Source organism: Cavia porcellus, unplaced genomic scaffold (assembly GCF_034190915.1).
Source record: "Cavia porcellus strain 051 isolate PalLab524CR breed Dunkin Hartley unplaced genomic scaffold, mCavPor4.1 scaffold_1, whole genome shotgun sequence".
Classification (NCBI taxonomy): domain Eukaryota; kingdom Metazoa; phylum Chordata; class Mammalia; order Rodentia; family Caviidae; genus Cavia; species Cavia porcellus.
The window spans coordinates 163,882,706-163,908,417 of record NW_026947484.1 but is presented as its reverse complement, the minus strand read 5'-3'; the positions used below and the strand labels follow the sequence as shown (position 1 = coordinate 163,908,417).

The following is a 25,712-nucleotide window of genomic DNA, read 5'->3' as shown; positions in this document are numbered from 1 at the left end:
ACTCGCCCATATTTACAAACAACTCTCCCAGACCCCCTCCAAGCTGCTGAGTAAAATAATCCCTGCGTGGAGAGAGGCAGAGGAGCTGTTTCTGAAGCCAACCCTGTTCTCTCGGGGAACAAGCCCTAAAAATTCAGCAGCCATGATCCTAGTCAGGCCCTGTTTAAGCTACAATCATCTTATAATCAAATGACTCCTCTAATTATGTTACACATTTCATTTGCACATCATGTTTGCTATCTTTTTTCAAATCACTTTTTGCCATAAGTGCCAGGTCAGAAACGCCAGGCCCCCGTGGTCCACACACATCTCGGGTCAGGAGTGCACACTGTGGATCTGAGCTCCTGACTCCCAGTTGGCTCTGGCACCCTCAGCTCACCCTGTGGGTACACCCTCCAGGCACTCACTTCAAGAAGCCCAGCACCCGCCCAGCTCCCTGACCTTGTGGATCAGCTTTGTGGTGCAGTATTAGCACCAAAGCAGCCAGGACTCCATTCCCCCAGCACTCGCCCCTTCCTGTTTCTCATGGTCTTCACAGCCTAATGAGGTGCTGGAGCTGGAACCATGTGGGAAGAAAATGGGGTGCAGAGATGGCGCTCGGCTTGGCTTCCCTGGGCCCACTCCACGCTCTGACAGATGGGGAACTTAGGACTACATTTACATCTTCTGGACTCAGTTCTGAGCTCCGTTTCCTGCTCTGAAGATTTTGAAGACAGGTCCTATGTCGCCTTCCACACCCAGGACTCCTCTGAGTTGCAGAGGGGCTCAATTGAGAGAGCCAAGCTAGTGTCATCCCCACTGCAAAGAGGACGGCGTCAGCCGGGGCCTGGCTCCTTGTTTGGGGTTGCATGCTTGTTCCCATTGCCAGCACAGAACACAGAGGTCCTCCTGCAAGACCCTCGGCTGGGTGCTGCACTGGTGACCTTATTCCGAGGTGAAAAGAGAAAACCTCAGAGAGCGACAGATTTCCATGTCTGCTTTCTGGCACGTGTTAGGACAAACATGATGGAAGGAAGGGGCTCGAGAGGGGCCCAGTGTTATTTCCTATCCTCAGACCACAGTCAAGCGGGGACAGACTCCATACCTCCAGAAAACAGTTCCACCTCCAGCATCTGCCACACAACCTCACTTTCTACCCTGAAATGCAGCTCCCTAGACTCTTCTGTTCCTTCGGGGACGCCATGTAGCACCGCGTGCGGCCCCCAGAAGGACCAGGTATACAGAGAGCCCCGGGACAGAGATGGGTGCTCAGGGAGCCTGTGTGACGGTGTGGGAGCAGGTCCTGGGCGAGTCACGTCCGAAGAGGGAAAAGGTGGGGCTTCCTCGCAGGTGAAATCACTGCTGCCAGTGACCTGCCTCCCTTGCAGAGTGGCTGAGTGGGGGCCTGAGGACCAGTGCTAGAGAGAAAGGAAATCTTCAGAGCCTCCGTGGGAGTCATCATGGGGGAGAGCAGAGATTCCTGGGGCCTGCTCGCCCCTCCCTCCCTGCACTCCTCCCTCTCTCTTCTCCTCCATCCCTCCCTCTCTCCTCTCTCCCTCCATCTTTCTCTCCCTCCTTCTCTCCCTTCCATCTTGTGGCGGGGGGTGGACCGGATCAGTGCTGTCCTTTTTCTCTCCAGCTCCGATGACCTTATCCCTCCAGTCCTCCCAGCCAGTGAGACCCACACCAGAGAGCACTTTCCCCAGTTTGAACACCTCTTCCTCCAGGAAGCCTCACCCTGCTCCCCAGGCCCTCGTCTTTGTCCCCACCCGCGTGGAAATATCCGCCCCATGAGCCCCAGGATTCTCGGTATGCACAGACACCCTTAAGTGTTCATGAATGAGTGGATGAGCACGCACAGCTGGAATCAGGAGATTCTTCCATTACCCAAAGCAGTAGAGGCAGCTTGTTATTCTCCAATGAGCATCATAAGGTGGAACCATCCCCCCTCCATATTGTCTGCTTAACCCGATTTGATTCATGGAAACACCATTCAGTGGGAGAGAGACCGGGAAGGGTAAGAGCATCCTTCTGCACTTAGCAACTCAGAACCTGAGGTCAGAGGCCTCAAGCAACTTCCCGGAGGTCGCCCAGCCTTGCGGGTGCACGGTGGGGTTAGAACTCGGGTCTTCTCCTTCCCATTCTCATCTCTTGGCCTGAGGGTGTCTTAGTAGGAAACAATGTGGGGTCCTCTGCCCTCAAGAGGGCCGAGCTATGGTTGCCTGGTATCACCAGGCGGGAAACCAAGACAGGGGATTTCTAACCTGCGCAGTGGGTCTATAACAGGCCCTGCATCTTAGACGGTAAACACAGGGTCCTGAGAGACTGTGTGTTGGGGGTTGATAGAGACTGTGGGCCATTTTCACAAATGCTTCCACACCAGGCTTTTGTGAGCCCGGATAACTTCAGATCCAAATCCTTTCCTCCACGTAGCTGCTTTGGAGCGCGTGAGAGGGGCCATTCAGAAGCAGGGTACAGGCCCTCTCTCTTCTGTGGGTGCCTCAGTCCTGCTGCGGCTGCAGATTCCCTCACTAGCAGCATCTCCTAGACCAGAGCGCTCTGCATTAGGAGCGGGAATTTGGCAGGCAAATCGGTGTCCACGCCCCTTTGGTTGTAATTCCTGTCCCTGCACCACCATCTGCCAGCCCTCGAGCAGGCTCCTCCCTGCCGAGGTCAGGGATTTTGGTACCTCCAGAGGTCTGCAGAGCTGCATGGTGCCAGCAGCAGCGTCTCAATCCTAGATCCGCCCCCAGCTCATGCATTCCCTAAAACGCAGATTACACACCGAAGGTGAGTGGAGGTAAAGGCAAGTGGATCTGTGAGGACATTCAGCTTCCCGGGTCCCTGTTCTCACCACACAAAGGATTTCAGAGGTAGCTTTAGTCACTGCCTGCAGTCCCAGAGAACAGGCAGGAAGAAGCGAGGATTCCCAGCCAGTCTGCTTGCTGCAGGTCCCCCATGGTCCACAGTCGGGGACACTTGCTGCCTCAGGACACTGCCCTTTGCCCCTTATGGCTCCGTGGAGAAGCCCAGGCAGCTCTGAGAGGACAGCTTGAGGCTGGTCGTTTTCCAGCTCCGTGTCTGTCTGCACCAAGTGACATCAAGTGGGGGAGACGTGAATTCAGTTCTTGGACCCCGTTAACCAAATCCCTTGGAATAAGCACCTGTGATTAAATCTGCCCCCCTTGTTTCCCGAGTTAGTTCTGTGTCATTTTCCACCACAAGCCAGTCCCAGGGTCATGCTGAAAACTCACTCATGCATGGCTCATCCATGAAAAGGCCACAGGTTTCCAAGCCCTGGTCAGCTGAACCCAGCAGCCCAGAACACATGTGACCCAGGACGTGGCTTCCCAGGCACGGCAGCAGAGCCAGGTTCCCTCCCAGGGTGGCAGTGTCCTATGAACCTGGAGCCCAGCAGAGAACAGATGGGCCACATGGAAGGAGACCTCTGAGGAAGGTTTGTCCAGTGCAGGTTCAGCAGTGGCTGAGGCAGGCATCACAGTGCTCAGTGTCATAGGGGGTGGGTGGCACCGCCCCCTGGGGCCTAGAGTGAAGGGCGGAGCTGTCCCTGAGTCCCAGAGCCAACAAGCAGCAGGGCTGGGACCCAACCCGGCCTTCTTGGACAGTGGGAGCTGGTGGCCAGGGGCTGAGCGATCTCAGTCATCACCCTGGACCGGGAGAGCCACGTGCTGACTCTCGGAGCGCAGAGAAGCAGCCTCCCTAAGTCCCTGCTCTCTCACCAGTGAGCGCGGTCCAGGGACCGCTGCAGGTGGCCATTGCTTTTGGTTGTGTTGCTTCCTGTGAGTTTTTGCCCGTTTTGGGGACAGCCTTGCTATGTAGGCCAGGCCAGCCTGTAGCACGGACAGAGGGCCACCAGGTGATAGGTCATGGCTCCGCAGTAGACCCGTCTTCCTGCCAGCCTCCTGCTCCTGCTTCTCTTGCTTACTTTGCCTTCTGGTCCTGCAGTGTCTGGGGTCTGTGCTTGTCGTGGTGCTGCTCATGTTTTAAGGTTTTTTGTGTAAGTATCTCTTCTCTCTGAAGGTCCACCCTGTAAGGCCGGAGATCACACATCCACCGCCAAGCCTAACACTGTGTACAGTGAGCTCGAGGTCAGTGTGGCTGGTAAGGACACAGGGTCTCACTGCTTTTAAACTGGCCACCCACTCCTAGGATTCTTCTCCAGAAGATGGATTAACCCCGATCAATACCTCCTCCGCATAATCTAGAAAAAGCAGGGTGAGAGAGAGGAGAAGTTTGCAGGAGGACTTTGGAACGATGACCAGAGTGTCTGCTTGGATGCGACAGTAATCTCTCAGCATCCCTGTGGCTTCTGGGGCCCCCGTTAGAAGCCCTTGAGAGTGGCTCGAGGCCTGGGATGGAATCACTCTGAGGAATCCCAACTTGGCGTCTCCACAGAAAAGCAGGAGGCTTGAGAAGACCCAAGGGCCCCTGTGGGAGCTCACAGGGCTGGCCGGAGGGCCCCTGGACACTGCACGAAGCCTGCACCTGCAAAACGACAACAGATCTCACTCCTGGATTGCAGCTGGCTTCCTCCGATGCTCAGTCCTGAGATGGTGCCCTACAGCCCCATACGGGAAGGGTGGGTGCTGTGCTGAGTACTCCTTGCCACTGTGCCACAGCACCTAGGTCCAGACAGTGCTGAGGGGTCCCCTGGGAGAAGGCATCTGGACTGGCACACTCTGTTCTTTCTGATGGATGCCATTCAAACGGCATCCAGCACATTCTGTGGCCCAGGTCCCTGGAGAGTGATGCCGGGGTCAGGGTGTCATCCTCTCGCACTGGCAGTGGACCCTTTGGCAGCACCGTCTCATCCCCCCTCTCCCTGCACAGAATGTCCTAGGACAGGGGACACATCTCTCCCCAGGGCGGAGATCCCGTGAAGCAGTTGTGTGCTGCTTCCTGTGATAGAGCCCAGCTTGTGTTAAGTTGGGGTGAATTAGGGCAAAATAAGACGACTGGGATCCCTGAAAGAGCAGTGTGGCTGCCGATAGCTCCTGCAGGTCAGCAGTGCCCGCCCCACCGCTGGGCACTCTGGCCATTGTCCTCCGCCTCTGCCATCACCTCGGTCCCTCGGCTGCGTGAGGACAGTCCAGGCTCACCTGAGCGTCACTGATGCCAAGGGCCCACCATCTGCCTGGCTCGGCCGCTGCGCCTGCCCCTGCTTCTGCTCCAAGTACGCCATGGGCAAGTGGCTTCGTGCGCAGAGTGTCACTGTGGGCACAGGCAGTGTGAGCAAAACTAACCCTCGGCCTCCTAATCTACCTTACAGGAGGGTCAGTGTCTGCCTCTCACAGTTCTCGTGGGCACAAATAAGGCTGTGTGTTTAGAGCATCGAGCAGATGCACATGTGTGCCAGGACACACTCAGGACTCTGATCATGGAAACCATGAGCTCATCGAAGACGGCAGTGTTCGCCCACTCACCTTGCCTCCTGGGGACGGACACCCCACACCCCAGACATGTCCCACCCTGGGGACCCAGATTTACAGCAAAGTGATGCAACGGCAAGTCTCTCGGTCTCTGGTCGCTAAGGAAACCAGACCATCGCACAGCACCGCGCTTTCAAGTTAATCCGAGCTCCTCTGTGGAGTGAATGCCCGGGCCCCAGCTGTGGCTCCATATCCACAGATCAAATGCTTTCTCGATGCGCGGTGACGCTGAACGCTCAGCTGGCCGCGGATGGAGGGATTCTGCATCCCGGCTGGGGCGCCCTGGCCGGGCGGATCTGCACGTGGTGGATATAAAGGAGCTTTCAAAAGGGCAGCTTTACTACTCAGGATTTTCAAGTGCCAGGCTGCATCTGCGAGAAAGCCACATAAAAGGAGGCTGTTTTATTATTTTTTTTAACGACCGTTATCTCAGGGAAAAACAGCCCTTTTACAAAAGCAGTCTGTCCTCTGGCAGGGCTGGCCTCAGTGCCTCAGTGGTAGTTGAGGGTCACTGTGGCTGACATGTGGCCCAGCCTCGTAGATGACAAATATTCTCAGGCATCATCTCTTGCCAGGAATCACATGCGGGCACCGGGGTGGGGGCGGGGCACAGAGGGACGGGCTATGTAATACACGTGAGTATGCATCTATAGCAAAAGCCATTTTAAAGGTATAAGCTACTCTTCCCTTTGGCATCCATCTGTGTCGTGTGATGAGAACCTGGTGACTTACAGGCCACTGGTCTCTATTCTGCCATGACCAACAGGAAGCTCAAGGTCCACCTTGTCCAGGAAGCCCTCTCCAGCCTCCAGAGGAGTATGCCTGTCCTGTATCTGTGACATTTGGTTGACTGGTTGGTTGGTTTGTGTGAGAAAGGCCCTCCGTGTGTAGTTCATGTTGGCCTTGAACTCACTATGTAACCCAGGTTGGCCTGAAACTCCCAGTGATCCTCCTGCCTCAGCCTCCTTAATACTGGGATTATAGGTGTGTGCCACAGTGCCTGGTTTATGATGCTTGGATTCTGTGCTACATGACTTAATCCATGACCTCTCCGGTTACTGAAAAACTTTATATATTCTTTCTCCAGAAAGGTCATGTCCCCTGAGGGTAGAGGCCACGTCTGCTGCTCTCTGGGCCATAGATTTGGGAAAGTGAATGTGTCCTCCCCAAGACCCTGTGGACTAAGTAGACCAGTAGTGGGACAATGGTCTGTAGGCTGGTTTGGGGTTTTTGTCTTTTAGCAAGGCAGGGAATATAACCCAGCTTTTCCTTAAGCTAAGGGAGTCCCCTGTCGTTGGGCTACACCAGGTGAAAGTCGTGATTGTCCTCTGTCCTTTGCTGAGGTTTTGGTGGGCAGAGAATAGACGGGAGTCAGAGCCCCGAGCAAGTGCAGTCTGGAAGAAACAGAATGAACAGGTGCGGCCCCGGCTGATCTGGGACTGAGCACCCCTCCCACCGCGCAGCTGGGCATCCGCTGACCGCACTGTCCTCATCTCTGAAGCATCTGCCCGCTGCCCTGAGGTGGGGCCGGGGTCAGTGAGAGAAAGCTCGGGAAGTGCTGTGTCGGCAGGAACTCACGTTGCAGTGTTAGTCACTTCAGCTCTCAGTTTGGTTTGGGTTAAGGGGCAAAAAGGAATTGTTTTTTTTTTTTTTTTTTTTTTTTTGAAAACCAACAAAGGGAAGCAGAAATGATAAAAATGATCCCTTTTTCCCAAACCACTCAGGCCATGGAAGGCACTGGCCCTTCAGCATTCGTCCTTCCCTCTGCCCCACCCAGATGCAGCTAGCCGCACGCCTGAGGCTCTGGGATATGGGCAACGCTGAGCTAAGTCCTCTCACATCACTTTTGAACAGCTGTGACTCCGACAGGGTTCAGAGCACCCTGTGCCACCTTGGCTGGGCATCAGGGGCCCCAGGGCAGCCTGGGTCCCTCCTAACCCTGCGCACCCAGAGCCTACTTCCTAGGCAGAAAATCCACCCATGTCCTTCTGTCCCCATACAAATCACAGACACGCACATTAGACCTTCTGTCCAGTGTGACTTTGGCATTGCGTAATCAACACAAGCAGAGGCAGCACTGACGGAGAAGAGATGGACACCATTCTGAGAGTCCAGGCTTCTCTCTGTGGCTCCCTTCAGAGATGGTGTGTGGGGTTCACAAATACCTTGCTGCCTGTGAATCGAGCAGGGCTGGGAGCATGACCAGCAGCTGTGGCCCTCTGTGCCCTGGGGTGGACACTGCCATGCTCCTGGCTGTGTCCACTCCAGGAGGATTTCTGTCTGGTGACCCACAAAGGTACAGCTCTCAGATCCCCAGGTGACATCATGGAGTGACAGCAGTACCCAGGGGACCTTTGTGCTCCTCGGCCAGCATCCCCTGATGGTCCATCTCAGCCTGGCGTGTCCCAGGGCCAGGTGAAAAGGGCACCTCACAAGCCCACGCTGAGAGTGCTGTGTCCTGTCCTCTCGGGGAGCCGCCTCCTGCCCCCAGCCTCCGGGTGGGTGGCATGGGGCCCCGTTGGAGTTTGACATCTGGTCTTTGTATCCCAAGGGCATGTGGCTCCCCTTTTACTGCCATTCCCAGCAGGCCCGCCCCCCACACTTGATGGAACTCTTCCTCGAGGCGGCGGGTGCAGAGGAGAGTTGCCCTAGGTAGTGAAACTACCCACCTTCCTCCCAGCTCTCAACGGGGCTCTCTGTGGGGGTCAGCAGGTCAGCAGTCCAGTGCTGCCCCATATCCATGTCCAGGGCTCGCAGTGAGACCCTGTGAGAACAGCCCTATGAGGTGTGTGGAAATGGAGCACTGGGTGCCTAAGGTGACCAAGAGATCACAAAGGCCAAGGCTAGGAGAGACAAAGACAGCACTGGAATGAAAAGCCCTTGCTCTGGGACACTGTGCGTTAGTTTCTCAAATGCCACTTTTCTTTTTTGAACAAGCACCTTCTAGAAGCAAAGTTTTAGGATACAGGCGACCTTTTCCATGTAGGAGGGGTGAGCAGAGCATACGGTGAATGATTACATTTTAAAGATTTATCAGAGAGCGGACTCGTTGCCACGGCTCCCTTCCAGATGTTCTCTCCCCCTTCAGACCCTCATCCCACATTCCCGCCATGCTCGCAGCAGTTGCAGAGTGCTCTTTCCTGGGTGTCTTCATGAGATGTGATCAGAAACACAGCTGCTGCCGCCAGATGACTCCCACAGAAAGGCCCATCGGAGCCCTGCCGTGTGTCTCCTGCTTCGGCCCACTGGCTCTATCTCCGTGCTGCTTCCCGCTGTTCCCCAAAGTCAAGAAGAGCAAGAAAGGAAAATGTCTTGATTTCAGGACATCAAAGCAGCCAGGGCACCACAGCTAAGGACACTCAGGAAAGAAGACTGCAGAAGAGCATGGGCTGCGTGTGCGCAGGCAGGGCACGCTTCTGAGGGAGATTCATAGCAATGTGTGTTTTACTGTAATTCAGATTTTTTAATTGACCATCCTTTTTGACCATGCCTTGCAGCATGGCAGTTGGGAAATACCATGGAAGCTACAAGCACATAGGTAATGTTAAGCTTTAAAACACACACACACACACACATACATTTTAAAAAATCAAAGCAAGTGAAATTAATTTTAATACTATATTTTACTTAAACCAAGATCCAAAATGTCACGCCAAGATATGACCATATGAAAATATTAATGAGATATTTTACCTTTTAGGGGCAGAGCGTGCAGTGCATCTGCCCTACCGCCCACTTTGCCATCGGCTGGCCACGTCCAAACCTCAGCGCAGGCAGAGGACACCGCAGGGGTCTGGGGGCCTGGCCGCCACAGTGACATCGCGGTGCCCCCACCCCACATGTGTCCCCATGGCCACCTTGCTTCTCCACCCGTGCCTGTGCTGGCCGCTGTGGGCTTCCTCTCTTTAGAACCTATCTGAATTTCCAAGCTGCTGTGATGCACAGACAGACAGACAGACAGGCAGGCAGACAGGCTTTAACAGGATAGTGGTCCAGAGGAGGCTTCCTGTCCCCTGGGCTCACCGAGAGCCTGGCCTCTGCAGTGGCGTTCATCTCCTAGCTGGCTGCAGTGCCCTCTTCCTGACTGTACTCGGGTGCACAGGGCAGCCTTTGTTTCCAAGTTCCCGCCCCACCCCAGCTTTTCTCTCTTGTCCCCCACACTTCTACACAGAGTGCTGACCCGTCTTCGTCCCGCTCGCATCTCTGTGACCAGCACATGCGTAGCTGTGTGGTGCATCCTGCCAGGCTGGTAGGCCTGGGACAGTAGGGCAGGAGTCCTGGTAGAGCTAGGGGCAGAGCAGGCCTGGTGATCAGCCCCCAGTCCCTGCCACTCACAGGCCAGGTTGAGGAGTCTGCACCTTATGCGGAAATCAGGAGGAACCTACCTTTGCTACGTACGGTCCGACCAGGTGGAGCAGAGATGCGTTGTGGTGGTGTGGAACAGCAGAAGAGGAAGAGCCTGCCTTTCCTCCTCAGTCCTTCTAACCTCGCCTGTGAGGCACTGCCATTTTCCAGTGTCCTCCGGCCACTTTTGAAGGCACCATTGACTCCTTCCTCTCCGTCAACTATCTGTGCCCTAGCCCAGAGGATGCCCTCCTAAGGTCACAGATGCTCTGCTCTTAGTTTGATGTTCAATCTCTGACTCATCAATCTGTCCATCCATCCATCCATCCATCCATCCATCCATCTTTCTATCTTTCCATGAGTCCATCCATCCATCCATCCATCCATCCATCCATCCATCCTTCCTTCTATCCTTCCATGAATCCATCCATCCATCTTTCTCTCCTTCCATGAACCCATCCATCCTTCTATCTTTCCATCCTTCTGTTCTTCCATGGACCCATTTATCTATCCATCTGTGCATCCTTCCATCCATGCCCCCGTCCATCCTCCGTACACTGGACACCTTTCCAGTGTTTGCCGTATCCACTCTCATGTCCCTAAGGATGGGAACAGTGTCTGGCATGACTGTCACCATAAATGCCCTTTGTCTGACTGGCTTTTTTTATGAAAAAAAAGTAAAACAAAACTTCATAACAACATATTAGGAGAATAACAATAGCTAATACATTGTTATCTTTAAATTAGTTACTCGGAGTACCAGATATGGGCATTAAAATTCTCCAAATAGTACGAGCACAAATCTTTTTTCTCAGTGAGCTAATTGCGTAACTATCTTGTATTTTTTTCTCTTTCTCCACTGTAGCTCCTTCCTTTTGAACAATTTCTTCCCATTTCACAATACCTATTATACATTTTGATCCTTATTTATTCTTTCAGTTCCTTGTACCAAGGAGAAAATATAGTGTTTACACTTGTGAGTGTGATTTATCTCACTCATGAGTAAGGTCTCAAGTTCATCCATTTACCTATAAAAGTCTGAAATTTATCCTGCTCTCCAGCTTAGTATTCAATTGTATAAAAAGACCACATCTTTTTTATTCATTCCTTGGGCATTTAGGTTGTTTCCAAGATTTAGCTATTACAAATTTTGCTATAAACATGGGTACACATATATAGCTGTAATGTGATGTATTTAATTCTTCTAGGAAGATATTGGTTGAATGGGAACCCTAATCCTCGCTTTCTGAGGACTCTCCAGACTGATTTCCATAGTGGTCACACAGTCTGCACTCCTACCAACAGTGGAGAAGGGCTCCTTTTTCCCCACAGCCCCTCCACACTTGTAATTGCTTGATTTCTTGATGATAATCATTCTTTCTAGAATAAGATAAAATGTCAGTATTGTTTCAAATGACCAGTGATGTTGACCATTTTTTCGTATATTTATTTGCTGCTTGTATTTCTTCATCTGACAAGTGTGTGTTCATCTCAGATGCCCAGTTTGGACTGGGTCTTTGAATTAGGGGTGGTCTGATTTTTCAATTCTTTATATGTTCTAGATATAAGTCCTTTGTCTGAGAAACAGCTGGCTAAAATTTTTCCCACACTGTGGGTTGTTTTTTCACTCTGTTGGTGATTTCTTTTGTTGTGAAAAATTCTTTTTAATAAGATGAGTTCTCAGTTGTTGATTCTTTGAAGTATTTCCTGTGTGATCTGGGTGTTATTCATGAACTCTCTGCCTACATCTTCATCTCCAACATTTCTACCTACTCTATCTTCCAGTAGATTTAGTGTTTATGCTTTAATATTTAGACTTTTAATCCATTTCACTTTAGTTTAGTGCATGGTCATAGGCTTGGATCTAGTTTTAGACTTTAGCATGTAGAAAGCCAGTTTTTCCAACACCGTTTGCTAAAGAGGCTCCTTCTTCCAGTAAACATGTTTGGCCCCTTTGTCAAAGAGAAGGTGGCTGAGTGTGTTTGGAATGGTGTCTGCATCTTCTAATCTGTTCCACTCACCCTCAGGTCTGGGTTTTTGTTTTGTTTGTTTGTTTGTTTTGCCAGTACCATGTTGATTCTATCATAGTAGTGATAGTATAATTTCAAGTCAGGTATTGTGATCACCTGGCTTGCCTTTGTTGCCCAGAACTGCTGTTGCTATTGTAGTTCTCTTCTGTTTCCAGATGAATTTTGGAATGTTTTCTCTAGCTCTATGAGGTGTGCTAACGATGTCTTGATCGGGATTGCCTTAAATCTGTATAACGATTTGGGGTATGTGGCTAGTGGCTGCTTATGAATGAGTGCTGGAAACGGGCGATATGGAGGGAAGTGCAGGCACCGGTCCAGCAGAGGACCCAGGTCGCCTGCGAGCCTCCTCAAACAGGTGCTCATGCTCCACGAGTCCCCTCCTGGCCAGGCCCCCCGCCCGCCTCCTGGTCAGGTCCCCTTGCAGCCTGACTCTGACGGCCGGGGTGAAGGAAGAGTCTGTGCAGTCCGGTCACTGGCTGGTGCCAGTTGGTGTCTGATGTTTAAGGAAGTTTGACCTGTGCAAGTGATCTGTAGTGCCTCTTGCTCCCGAGAGCACATGCCAAGAGTTTAGGTGTCTCTCACCTTCCCTCCCCAGCAATGCAGTAGACTACACCAGGGACACTGACCCTCACGGCACAGGAGGAAGACCCCTCCCCTCTGTCTCCCCTTCCATCCTCCCATCCTGCAGGGTGAGGCAGCTCTGCTGTGGGGAGCTGCGGTCACTCAAATAAAGCGTGTTAGAAAGTGGTTATTAGGCTGCCGCAAGGGCTCTGCAGATTTTCTAAGCTCGGTTTGGTGAACAGAGTCAAGGATCAAACTGATGGCTAGATTCTGCCTGGCAGGGAATCGTGCCCGACTGTCTTGCTCTAAGTTCCTTTCGTTTTATTTTTGTGCTCAGTGGATTTCTTTGTGACATGTTAGATTTAAAGCAGCATTATTTTTAGAATTTATACTGCGAACACTGTGCTGGCAGGACATGAAACCGCCTTGGAAAAACTCACATTGGAATCTTATGTTGCTGTCTAATTAGCTGTGAGCTCTTGGGGAAATTGATTAATCTCTCAACTCGTCAGTTTCTTTATCAAGTGAAGAACAAACCTCGCGGTACAGTGCACAAAGCCAGTGTGCTAACACGTGTATAACAGTGACTGTGAATTTTTGCAAACACCTTGTATACGTAAAGATTCATATACACGGATATTTATTTCAGCATTTTTATGAATAAAAGAAGTTAGAATTGGCCTATGAGTTAAATGCAGGCACTCAAAGTCGTAGTTCAGAAGATGTTTAATACTACAAAGGAAACATATTATATGAAAAAGCAAATGTTTAGTATAACCCCAATTTGTAAAAAGCTCACAGGTGTGTTAGTACCCACACGTGACAATGTGCCCATGGTAACTGTGGCTATGTGTGGCTTCTGGATGTAGATGATTTTAATTCTCTTTACTGCTTCTATCTTTTAAAATTTCCAGAGCAACCACTATTTTAAAAGGGTGGTCTTTATGTATCTACTCAGGATGTGAGAGGCTGGGGCATCGCCCAGTGGTGGAGCCCTTGTCTGTGTGACCCCCGCATCTGAAGAGCAGTGGTAGAAATCTCAATTTGAAACACGGCATCTAGGTGTACATATGCACTCTGACTGTTCTCATTAAGTGTTAGCTCACCTCCCTTTCCCCTTCCTGTGACTCTTTCTCCTCCCCTGCTCCCACAGACACTTTCCTTTCTCCTCTCTCCTTGTCTTCCAAGTTAGCCTCGCCCCGGCCCTGTGGGCACTGCTTCGCTGCAAACTGCTGACCTTAACCTCAGCTGATCCAAACCAAGCAAGAAGGGAGGGAGTTTCTTGTGTTTTCCCAACTCTCAAGCACCTCAGCACGCATTGTGGACTCACCGCGCTGTGGGGATGCCAGGCTTGCCCCGGGAGCCTGAGCCTCGATTCCCGATGCCTGCTGGGGGCAGGTGGGGCAGGTCTTCCTCCTCATCCCTAGTATCAGACGCCCGCACTACTCCAAAATAGCTTTGTCAAACAAAGCATGAACACTTGGAGTTTCCTGACATTTTCATAACTACGAGCACATGATTTGCAGCTCATATTGAATAACGTAAGAAATCTGCCAAGAAAGCCCCAATACTATTTCCAGCACTGCTTCCTAACCAGTTACAGCTGCCCGCGCCACACTGCACCGGCTCCATGGGCCCCGCATCCCTTGGTCTTCTTGCTGGCAAAGCGGGTCGTGAGTTACTGCGGTCGCACTAATGGGGGAGCCACTCTCCTGAAAGGCATTTGAGATGAGTAAAGCTGAGGGCTTATGTTCTAATGAAAATTTTGTCAATATTTAAGTCAAACATGTGAACACTAAGTGATTTTGCACTTGCTTGTTCCAAGGAGGTCCTGGGCTTTGCAGATGGGAGCAGAGTAGGTCATCAAGCTGAGAGCTTCCCAGCAACTCGAGGGACAACGCGGGGTGCTTGCTCCACCCAGCACTTCCTGGAGAGTAATTGCCTGGGAGATGTGTTTTTTGTGTTGTCCGAAAGCGGTGGAATCTGTGGGAGTGCCTCGCTCTCACTGGAGGAGCAAGTGTCACCTCTCTCCAAAGATGTTTGTCTTTTCACAAACCTGTGCTTTTTCATCCTAAAAACATCTCAACTGGAAGTGACTACAAAGCCAGGGGTGAGAGGAGATGGTGGTTAGTGAGGCTTAGAGTAATTCCCTCCTGGAGTCAGATGCGGTTCCCTGCAGCCAGCCCTGCCTAACCGCAGTCCACACCCCAGGGACCCCATAGCCTTTTCATTCCTGGTTAGAGAAATCAGGCTCGGGGTGGGGCAGGGAGCCCTTACCCTGCCAGCCATGAGGGGAGGAGCCGAGGCTGCAGGCTCCAGGGGGCTGTAAGTACACCTAGGAACTGGGGAGAACCTGCCTCTCCCACCTTGGGGCTTGCCTCAGGGGGATGGTGCTGGGGTCTGGTGGAGGTGGGGGCAGCCCTGATTGGGGAGCACGGGGTACAGTATGTAAACATTCACTGGTGCCCTCTATGGACCAGGTGTAGGCACCAGCTCTGCCAGGAGGGAACTGGGGAGGGACCAGGACTGCAGAGGAAGACCAGAGCAGCTGCGGCTTTCAGGAACAGTCCGCCTGCTGGGGAACAGTCTTCTCGACACACATGGCACCGTGGCAGAACGAAGCAAAGGCAGGATGCTTCTCAGGGACCAACACGGGCCACAACCCCCTCAGCCTAAAGGAGGAGAAATTTGTTTTGGCTCATGGGTTCAGGGGTTCCCATCCCTGGTTGACTGACTCCAAAGCAAAACCATGATGGCGGAAGGGCTTTGCTCACCAGGAAGCAGAGCACAGGAAGAGCATCGGCAAGAGATGTACCCTCCAAAGGCGGGACCCAGGGGCCCACGCCTGGCTGTGAACCCCCGTTCGGTCCTCTGACGGGTGTGATGCCCTTGTGACCCACTACTGCTGCAGGAACCTGTCAGTCCAGCCAAGTTTCCAGGAAGGCACCTCCATGGTGACAACGAACTAAACCTGGAAGGATGACAGGGCGTGAACCAGGCATGGACACAGGAGAATTGGTCTCCTGGAAGCAAAATAGCCAAGGGACGAATGTCTGCAACAGGATGCTGTGATCAGCAGTGCCAAGCTGTTCCTCACAGCCAGAGCATGGAGGCCCCAGAGGCAATGGCAGGCGGTGGAGCCTCAGACCTGGCCGGGGCAGTCACTCTGAGACCCCTGGTCCCCATCACCAGCAGTCTGTGTGTGTGAAGCATCAGAGCACCGTCAGAAGGGGTGACCTGCTGTACCTACTAGACAGCGCTTCTGGTACAGCCAGAAGATCACCCTCCAGGGCTAAGAAAGGAGGTGGGGAGACCAGTTAAGAGGCCGTCTGACCACCATCTTAGTGGGCACGATGGACACTGAAGCCAGTGCCCATAAATAACATTAGATGTGGACAGAATATTAGACCCGAGAAGAACGTGTCATGTAGTGCGAATTCCACACTGTGGAAATGGAGTCACGGGGGACGGTCAGGGTAGGTGACCTCACCGAGGTGGTATGGAAACAACCTTGTCTGAGGCCAAGATGAGCGGGAGGCCATGGTCTTGTGATCCGCAGCCCGGTGACTTTTCCGACAGCGGTGCCAAGCCGAGCCCCAGCATCCCGCTGCAGTTAGTTAGGTAATGCCTGAGGAGGACTTGAGGCTGACTTGGCCAGCGTTCCCTGTCAGTGTCTCGGAAGTGAGAACAGCCTTGCTGGCCGCAGGGACACTGGATTGGGCCAGGCTGCCTGGGAGGGATCTTTCCTGGCTGTCACCTCCGGAGCCTCCCTGCCCTCCGCCTCCCTCTTCTCCGCTGAAATCTGTCTCCAGCTCCTGCCTGCCGAGTTCCCACTCCTCTGCTGAGTTCGCAAGGTAAAACACAAGCTCGTTTCCTCCACTGGTCTACCAATGCCTGTGTCAGTCACGCCCCTGGACAATTCTGGGGACAAGTGACCCTGCAATAATCAAACTGGCTCCAGCTGGCCTTCCCTCGAAGTACGTGGAACCTTTTCTGTGGTGGTAGTGTTTGTGAGTACTGCTTTGGCTGGCTCTTTTTCGGTAAATCACATGGAAACACATTTTCATGTTGTAATCGGATTTATATATTCTTTATAGTGGAAATGGCAGAAAATTTGGAACAAGTTTTGGGTAAGAGACTTAATCCCCGAACCCCAGTTTCTTCTGTAAAATGTAGATTATACCGCTTACCTGGAGGGGTTCCTGGCACAGAATAGCTGTACAGTACCCCCACACACACCTTTCTCTGTCTTTCTCAGTTGTACCTGGTTTGGGGTGATGTATTCTGGTAAACATCTAGGTGTGACTACAACTGCTACCCAAAGCTGAGAGTAAAAGTTATTGTTTTTCACATCTACTTGAAGTCCTAGAACATCACTGAGCCCAGAATGAAGTGTGGAGAACTCAGAAGGTTAGGTAGGTGCTTGGGAGAAGAGGAGAAGAGGAAAGCGTTTAACTTAAACCCCAGGTTAGCTAAAAGCCTCTGGCTTCCCCACGTCACACACTCATGTAAGTCACAAGCACTGATTGGGCACCAGCCTCGGGGACACTGACTCCCACCTTCAGGGGCCTTGGGCAGCCCCCAGATGGTGAGCAGGAGAAGCGGAAGGTGGGCAGGAGGCCTCCCTCCCGCTGGGACAGTCTTGTGGTCAGCTCAGGGGTTGGCATCCAGGCCAGGGCAGAGGGGGCAGCTCCAAATCCAAGTGATCTGCGGGCACTGACTGAGTTTTTCAGGGTGAAACCTTGCCGTGAAATAGCTGCGTGAGCAGCTGGGTCACTGCAGTGCAAAGCAGAGCAAGGGACTGTAAATTCCTGGTCCAGATGACCTTGGACTCGCTGTTCGCTGCCACCAGACGTCAAAGAGCAGGAGGGATTTGGTGCACTCATGAGGCATCATTTCTTCTCAGGAAGCAGATACCTGAGATTGGGGTGCGGGGGACACAGTGAGGGCAAACCAAGGCTGCAGTCCCTGTAAGGCTTTGTAAACAGCAACAGCTAAATATGCGCATGTTCTTACAGGATGCACCAGCCACATTAGGGACATTAGGTGAAGGCGTGGGGGAAAGGACCTGAAGCCAGAGAGGAGTTGGGGACAGGAGACGTCCTGTGAGGACACTGTAGGGATTCGACTTTTCCCCCACCAATAAGGGGTGCCTTTGAGGGGGAGGACGCAAACTTGTTATGTCCCAGCAGACTCCTTCCGCAGCTGTCCTGGGCCCAGGCCGGGATGAGGGAAGGTGGCTGAGGGCAGGGGACCCGCTGCGAGGCTGCAGGGTAGATGACTGCAGCAGGAACAGCAGCCTGAGCCCGAAGACAGCAAGCAAGGCTTGGCAGTGGACTTTGAAGAGGGAGGTGACGGGCTGATGGTTAGGGTGTCGGTCTGAAGAAAAGTAGCATCCAAGAGAATTCAGATGTTTTGGTTGTGAGCGAGTGGGGGGGGGGGGTTGTTACTTACGAGGATGGGGAAGACTCCAGGACTGTCTTTGGAAATAAAGGTTTAATTTCAGGCGCTTTGAACCCGAAGCCCTCTCTGATGCCCAGGTGGAGGCGCAGAGACCAAGAGTAGTTTCAGCCACAGGTAATGATTTTGGGAGTCGTGAGCACCAAGGTGGTCATTTACATCCAGGAACGGGGAGGTGGGCGGGAGGAGGGACAGGAGGGACCCTGGTCATGGACCCACAGGCTCTGGCTGAGGGAAATCTTAACTAGGCACAGAAACCAAAGGGGTGAGGACAGAGCAGTAAGGGACAAAGCAGAGGCAACAGGCTGTCTCAGGAAGGGGACTGCTGGCGCCTGGATGTTCAGGACCACACCAGTGACTTGAGGTCACTGAGGAGCTCAGCCAGAGGAGCGGCAGGTCCTGGGCAAACGAGCCAGGTGGCATTGAGGTCCCCTGTGAGCGCACTGCTGTGAAGGCAGGGCCACCAGGCAGGGGACAAGGGAAGAGCCAGGGCACAGAGGGCCCGTAACTGTAACCAAGACCAAAACACAGGGCGGAAGGGGTGGTGCGTTCTCACCTCTACGACTGGAAGACTGGGTTTCCTGTCGGTTGGCTCTGACCTCATGAGCCAGGCTCACTTTTGTCCCTAACCTGTCCCTAGGGTTCATGCCCATGTCTGACTTAAGCATAACCAAACGTCATACAATGGGAAGGAGCTGCAAGGTACAAATTATACATGAACAGTGAAGAAAGAGCTTCCGGCTAAAAATCTAAGGCAAATACAAAGCAGCTGAGGGGGAGACGTTTGGTCTGACCTCTGCCCTGACCTGAGTCCACGCAGTTCCTGGGGTCCCTGAAGCCCTAGTCATTCTGCCACACCACTCTCTGTCCAACGTAGCGAGGACCAAGGTTTGCACCCTGAGTGACCATGAGCGGGTGAGAGGCCCCGCACAGCCCTGGCCCCTCTGCCCTGTGCTGCCAGCCATCCCAACTTCCCTGCCCCTGGACCCAGCAGGAAATTCTTCCCTGGGCCTCAGAGTTTACTGCCTGTGTCCCTTGAAGCAGAGCCCGATCTCTTGGATGCTGGCATCCTGTCCGAGGTCCAGCTCCCCCGCACCCCCCACCCCTGTCACCATGGTCGTGGAATCGCACTCCCTTAAGCCAGCAGCTGTCCCTGAAGGAAGCCTTCCTCATCGTCACCAGCAGATGCATCCTTGACTTCGAAGCCCTGGAGCCCTGTGGGCTAAAAGGAGGAAGGCAGGAAAAGAGGGGAGGAAAAAGGCGGGAACTGGAGTCGAGCTCCCCCCCACCTCCCACTGTGTGTCTGGCCTCCCCGTCCTCTGTGCTGTACATGGCTGCGGGTTTCGTTCTTCTGTGGCCACCCCTGCATCCACAGGAACCACTAGGCCGCATAGCTGTCCCCAGCGCCCTTGTCCAGCAGGTGCTGCATGTCCAAACCCCACGACAGGGCAGCGTCATTAACCGGCCCCAGCGTTAATGAAAATTTTGACTTCCCACTTTTTAGAATGTGTGAGACTATGCCATGCGGCCCTTCTGCCCCGCCCTGGGGTGCTGCGTGTTGGGGACTTGGTGTTGGGGAGGTGGCCCGGGGTCTGCAGAGCCACCGGGCAGGGAGACAGAGCTGAGATGAAACAGAAAACAGAATCAGAGGTTGGGTTTCACTCACTCTCAGTACTGAACTGAAATGAAAACACTCTCCAGCAGCCTCTGAGTTCTGTTTGTCAGTCTTTCCACCACACTCCTCTGTTTTCAATCCATTGCCAAAGGAATAAAAGGAAAACAGAAGAAAAATCAAAGCAATCCTAATAACGTTTGTGGTAGGAATCTGCTGGATTGGTCTGTGTGAATTTCATGTTATTCCAGTCCCATTCTTCTCGAAGGGCAAGTTTCGGGGGCTGTGTGAGTGCCTGCTGTTTGCACAACTGCCAAGCAGGGCCTGAGGCTTCTCATGAGAACTCAGGGACTCTAAACTTGGGGGTCCAGCTGTCACCTGTGCGTGTCCAGCTACAGCCCAGCCTTGGGACAAAGCGGGCACTTTTTTGCCGGGCGAGTCAGGCAGCCAAGGTGTTCATGGAAGGTAGGGGTCACCCTCCACAGAAACCTCGGGAAACTGGCCAGGCCAAAGCCACGGGGTCTGTCTTTATCACCACTTATCCTTAACGTAAATACGATGCCGATGCTCGTGCAATCCTCCTCCAAATGCATTCTTAAATAGGAATAAAATATACCACACGCACGATTTCCCTTCAGATCACACCAGTGTGGTGCGTGCCTGGGTGACCCTGCCCTGTTCCTGGGAGCAGAAACCCTCAGCCGCCCCCAGGTTCTGCTGTGCCGGAGTGGAGCCAGTGCCTTCTCAGTGCCCCACTGGACACAGGGAACCTTTATGTACGGCTCTGGAAGCTATGATAGGATATTATTCATATGTTTGTTGTAATGGTTCATGGCTGGGTAGAGGGGAATCCTCAAAATTTGATTTAATTTTGTGAAGCAAAAAAGTGGGGTGAGACAGAGCAGGGGTCTCCTTCACAAAGGGAATAAACATGGGCAGTTGGAGGTGGGGGGCCGTTGTGGGAGCCACGCGGTATTTGACACGGCCACCTCAGATTTCTGGGGCTCACAAAGGCATTCCAGCCTAGACAAAGGGATGTCAGGATTGACCGCATGCTTGGCCAGGAGATGGCACCTCCCTGCAAGTCATGGCCCTCTGGGCTGACAGCCCTTGATCACCCTGCTTTGAAAATTGACCCCAGGGGTCAAGTATGCTAACAGGTGACCCGCTTTGATGCCCACTGCAGCATGGTCTGTCCACAGCAGCGTGTGCCCTGCCTCTGGGTTGTGTATTTCCTGGGACCGCCTGGCCAGGCAGCCTGGGACTAAGGCTTCTAGAGGTGAGCCTGACAGCCCCCTTTGGGACGCTTCCCTGCCCACCCCTCAATCCAGCTTGCCGCACATCTGATAAGAGTTAACGACCTCCCTGCCTCCTGGCTGGCATTAAACTGGGGTTCGTCCAGGCTCTGAGTCCTCTTGGGGACAGGAGGACAGGTTCTGGGCTAGGTGGTTACTTCTGAGACCACATCTGGTTATAATCTGCTGGTATGCTCTCCGTCCTCTGATCTTCTATCTCTAGTGAAATAACTGCATCCTTTACCTAGGCCCTGAGTTCTGTCATGCATCCCCTTTAAAAATTAGTCCAATAGCCACATAATTGCTGTATGTGTTGTGTTGTATTCCTGTGGTATTTCAATACCATATACAACTTGTAACACTCAAATCAGAGCAGTCAGCAGATACATTGTCCTGAACAGTTAGCGTTTCTTTGTGTGGGGATATTCAAAATCCTCCCTTCCAGGTCATTTGAATTACAAGGTAAATTATTGTTAATTACAGTCACCTTATTGTGCATAGAATATCAGAACTTATTTCTCCGGTCTCATTGTACTTTTTTATGCAACCACAAGCTTTTCTTATCCAGCCCTGAGCTGTGCCCTGCCCTTTCCCGTTCTTTGTAAGCACCGCTTTCTACTTTGGTGCGATCCACTTGTGTACCTTCCATGTGTGTGTCACAGCATGCTGTGTACTGGCTTATTTTATTAAATATTACGCCCTCCCCTTCCACCCACGTGGCCACAGATGACAGGATTCTGTTCTTCTTTACAGCTGAATAATGAATGTTCCACTGTGTGTATGGAGTCTTCACAAAAATGTATACGCACTTCAGGAAAAGAAAAGCCAATAAATATCTGACACTGGCGGCTGCCACTCTGAGCATGTCTTGTAATTGCAGAGGCCAAAGGTAACTTGTATTAATCTCACAGTGTCTCGATAAATTTACTATGAAGATACTTATCCAAGCTTTTCTTTTTCTGAAATGTGTACACATTTTTTGGCGTAGTCTGTAGGTCAGGTTTTCTTTACCATTCCTCTGTCCCTGGACTCCTGGGTTCTGTGTCGTGGCTCCTGGGAGCCCTGCTGCAGTGAGCGGCACTGGCAGGTGCCTGTTGGGCTGGCCTCCTTTCCTTTGCATGGCCACCTGTGGGCTTCTGGGTCTGGGTATTTCTAGCTTTAGTCTACAGAGTGACTCTCACACTGTCTCCATAAGGCCTGGAGTGAATTCACTGCACCAAGCTGCACCCCACCAGCAGGGACCGGGGTTCCTTCTCTGAACCCTCCAGCGTTGGCTATTTTTATCCATTTGATGATCCCCATCCTAACTGGGCTGAGACGTGTCTCAGTGTAGTTTTGATTTGCATTTCCCTGATAATTAGCAATGATGAGCGTTTTTCAGGTGCTTGTGAGCCCTTTATGTGTCTTTCTGAGAAATACCCATTCCTATCACTTGCCTAATCTTTAGCATCGGGTTTGTGTTTTCCTGAGGAGCTCGGTCTCATGTATTCTGGGAATTAATCCCGGGGTGGATGAAGGATATGCAAAGGTTCCCCATTCTTGGGTTTCCTCTTCACTGTGCTGATGGCTTCTGGCTCTTCTGAAGCCTAAGTTGGTGCAGTCCACCTGTCTGTCCTTCGCCCTTGCAGCAGCTGATTTCCCCCTGAAGCACTTAACCCCACCTTCCGTGGGAGAACCCCAACTCTGAGGCTAGTGCCTTCACACCCTGCGTATGGTTCCCAAAGTTATTATGTGGCTTTGCTTTTAACCAGGTCAGCAAATAGGTGGCCTGGTTCAGAAACCCTACAAGGATCCTTCCAACCACTTATGGCCGAGACGTCTTTGGGGAAAACGTGGTAAAGCGTTTCTGCCCGGGCAAACAGAAGCCACTGCCCACAAGAGTAAATAACCCACCCGCAGCCAGGCTGCTCGCAGCAGCAGGTCTGGGCCCTGAGTCTCCTGCACTTTGCAGTGGCTGTGCTGCCAGGACTGTGGGTTCCAGCCCTGGGGGTCACTCGGCTCGCTGCACTCTGTCCCCAGCAGCCGTGCGGTTGGCTTGGGGACAAATGCCCCGGTGTGGGCCCTGAGCATCTCGATGCAGACACCTGCTGGTTCTCTGCAGAATGCCAGTACTTGGGCCCATTGGAGCCTCCACAGGCAGCAGCCCATCCAGCAACCCCAACCCCTCTCCAGCCCTTAGGCTGGAGCTCTAACCACCGGGCTCTCCATGCCATTCCCTCTACTCTAGTCTTTATGCACAAATGACATTTGTGTTTGGAAGTAAAATTCACATATAAAACTAGCCTCGTGTGTGTGTGTGTGTGTGTGTGTGTGTGTGTGTGTGTGTTTGAGACAGGGTTTCACTATGCAGCCCAGACTGGCCTTGAACTCACTTTCTAGCCCAAACTGGCCTCAAACTCACAAAGACCCTCCTGCCTCAGCCTCCTAAGTGCTGGGATTACAAGTACGCACCGCCGTGCCCCGTCTAAAACTAGTGATTTTAAAGTGAACACCTTCATCGTGGTGACCGTGCCCATTGCACTGCAAAACCATCCCCGCTCTCACATTGTGGGTCCATGTCCTGTTCCTCCCTTCCCAGCCCTCGGCACACACCAATCTGCTTCCCATCTCCATGGCACTGGCTGAGTAGTCCATGTCAAGGGACTCGTGCCATATGTGGCATCTTCCTGTGTCCATTTCACTCTTTTTTTTAACAGCTGAATAATGGCCCATTTTTAGCTCTCAGGAATAGTGTTGTTATGAATGGTTGTGCATAGTTACTTGTTTGGGTGTCTGTTTTAATCCTGTGGTTTAAGTGATGTTTTACAGTTAGCAAAGCTTATTGTCTTTCCACTGTCTCTTTTCACTTCCCATTCAGGAGAAGCATGCATTTTAATTGGTCTATTGCCCCTAAAGGAAATTTGGGGGGCCAGATTCATCAGCAAGAATCAGTTCAGCCAAGTAAGTCTATTAGCTCTCCTCGTGCCTTTTTATTCTGGTAGGCATTGTGTCAGTCAGCTTTCCGATTACTGTAACAAAATGCCTGAGATGCCACACTTAAAAAGGAAGAAAGGTTAAGTTTGGCTTGCAGTTTTGGACAGTTCAGTGATCAAAGCACAGCAAGGAAGCAGAGCTTCTACTGGAGGATGCTCCCGTTGCCAGCGCAGAGAAGGATGCACCTGATGAAGGGCCCTGCAGGCTCGGCCGCAGCTCTAAAGGTCAGCGAGTGGCAGGAAGGGCACCAAGCAGACCGGTCTGAGACTGCAAGCTCCAGCGAGCAGCAGAGGACACAAGGTGAAGGCGGCTTTCAATTAGAACATTTTTTGCCGCCCAGCAAGCACGGGGCCTCTTTGCAAGAAAAGCGCCTGAGAGGTGCCAGCCTTCTTGTGGCCAAACCACAGAAAGAAAGCAGTGCAGCACGCTCAGAGGCAACCCTGAAGGATGGCACAGCTCTCCCACCTCAGGGTGGCAGTGCACAGCCTTGTGACACTTTCTGCCTTCGGTTTTTAGGTAGCAGAATGAGAATGTTTTCACTGCCACCTTCTGTGTCAGACTGGTGAGCGTAAAGTGGTTTAGCAGCAACTCCCAAGTACCCTCGATGCCCAGTCCAGGGAACAGAGGCTCGTCATCCAGATCTTATTTATGATGTGGCCCATTTGACTAATTATTTTCACTCTCAAAAATAGAACAGAGTCACAGACCTAGCAACACAGTGAGCTAGGTGTGAGCTGCAGGCCTGTAATCCCAAAACTCTGGGAGGCTGAGGCAGGAGAGTCATAAATTTGAGCCTAGCTCGGGCAATTTAGCAACTTAGCAGGAGGCTATCTTGAAAAATTATTAAAAATAAAAAGTTCCTTCAGAAGGGTTGGGGATTATTAAAAATAAAAAGTTCCTTCAGAAGGGTTGGGGATGTCGGTTAGTGTGAAGCCTCTGAGTTCAGTCCCCAGTACCACAGAATGAACAAACAAAGACCTGCCAAGAGGCGGTGACGCGATGTAATGTTCCGAGTTCGGTTTGAATCCCACCTCCACTTCTTACTGGCCTTGTGAACTTTGGCAGATTCCTTGATGTCTCCAATGGGACTGGGCATGGCTGCTCATCAGATCAGAGGCTGTTTGGAGGAAAGCCCCTGGCACAACACCCGACATAGAACAGCAGACCACACCTTGTGGCCACTCAAGTGCTGGGACTCCTGACCACGTCCACATCATGCCGTCATGTTTGAGAAGCAGGAATCCCAAGCCTGGGCTCCCAGAGGGTGGTCTCACAGCCCTGGGCAGGCTGGGCCACTGGTGTTTCCTACAGTTTCCCGAGGAGACTCTTAGCTGCAGCCGGGGCTGAGGCCACCCCAGCAGATCATGTTAGCACTCCGGAGGTTTAAAGCGTCTATCCCCCGAGACTGATCGGAACAGCAGGAATTCTGGGCAGAGTCAAAAATTCACTACACCGGCAGCTCTAAGCCCTTGATAAGAGAGGGGCGGCCAAGGAATCGCATTCCATTTTATCCTGAGAAAAAACAATTTCAGAGTCTTGGAAGAAAAGTCCTGAGCTGGAGGTGTAAGCAGTTTAGCCTAAGCCTCACACATAAAACTGGGAACTCCCAGTAGGCTGAGGTTTATGTCTGGGGGTGAGCCCAGGGTTTCATCCTCCCAGGAGATATAAATTGAGGCCTTGAGGGCTTAATGGCGAGGAGGAGAAAAGGTTCCCAGAATGACACCTTAAACATCTCAGGCTCGCTAATGCCGGGGCTAGAGGAGCGGGTCTGTAATGGCAGGGGCGCCATGGGGGCAGATTCTGGTCCCTGCTCTGGGGTTTCCAGCATCCAAACCTAGGTCATCGAGAACCTCCATTTTCCCCATAGGTTTATGGTATTAGTTACCCAATAAAAGTTGGGTTAATTTTACAACCCAAGTAAAATTTAAGCCAAAAAGGCTTCAGCGTTACTCTAGGATTTATGAAGGTAAACATATGGGGTACTCATAGGACCAGGCAACATTAAAAT

At 52.2% G+C, this 25,712-nt stretch overlaps 1 protein-coding gene across 2 annotated transcripts in view; it reads left to right on the top strand.

The window, feature by feature from the left end:
• Ror1 (receptor tyrosine kinase like orphan receptor 1) overlaps positions 1 to 25,712 on the top strand; it is a 279,640-nt gene that overhangs the window by 221,213 nt on the left and 32,715 nt on the right. The window contains exon 1 of one of the 2 annotated variants that reach the window (XM_063259362.1): positions 14,805 to 16,218. The exons of the other annotated variant lie outside the window; for it this stretch is intronic. Coding sequence (XP_063115432.1) covers positions 15,989 to 16,218 — 230 coding nt within the window. The 5' untranslated portion in view covers positions 14,805 to 15,988. Of the gene's footprint in view, positions 1 to 14,804; positions 16,219 to 25,712 lie in introns of those variants that run through there. 2 annotated transcript variants of the gene reach the window in all.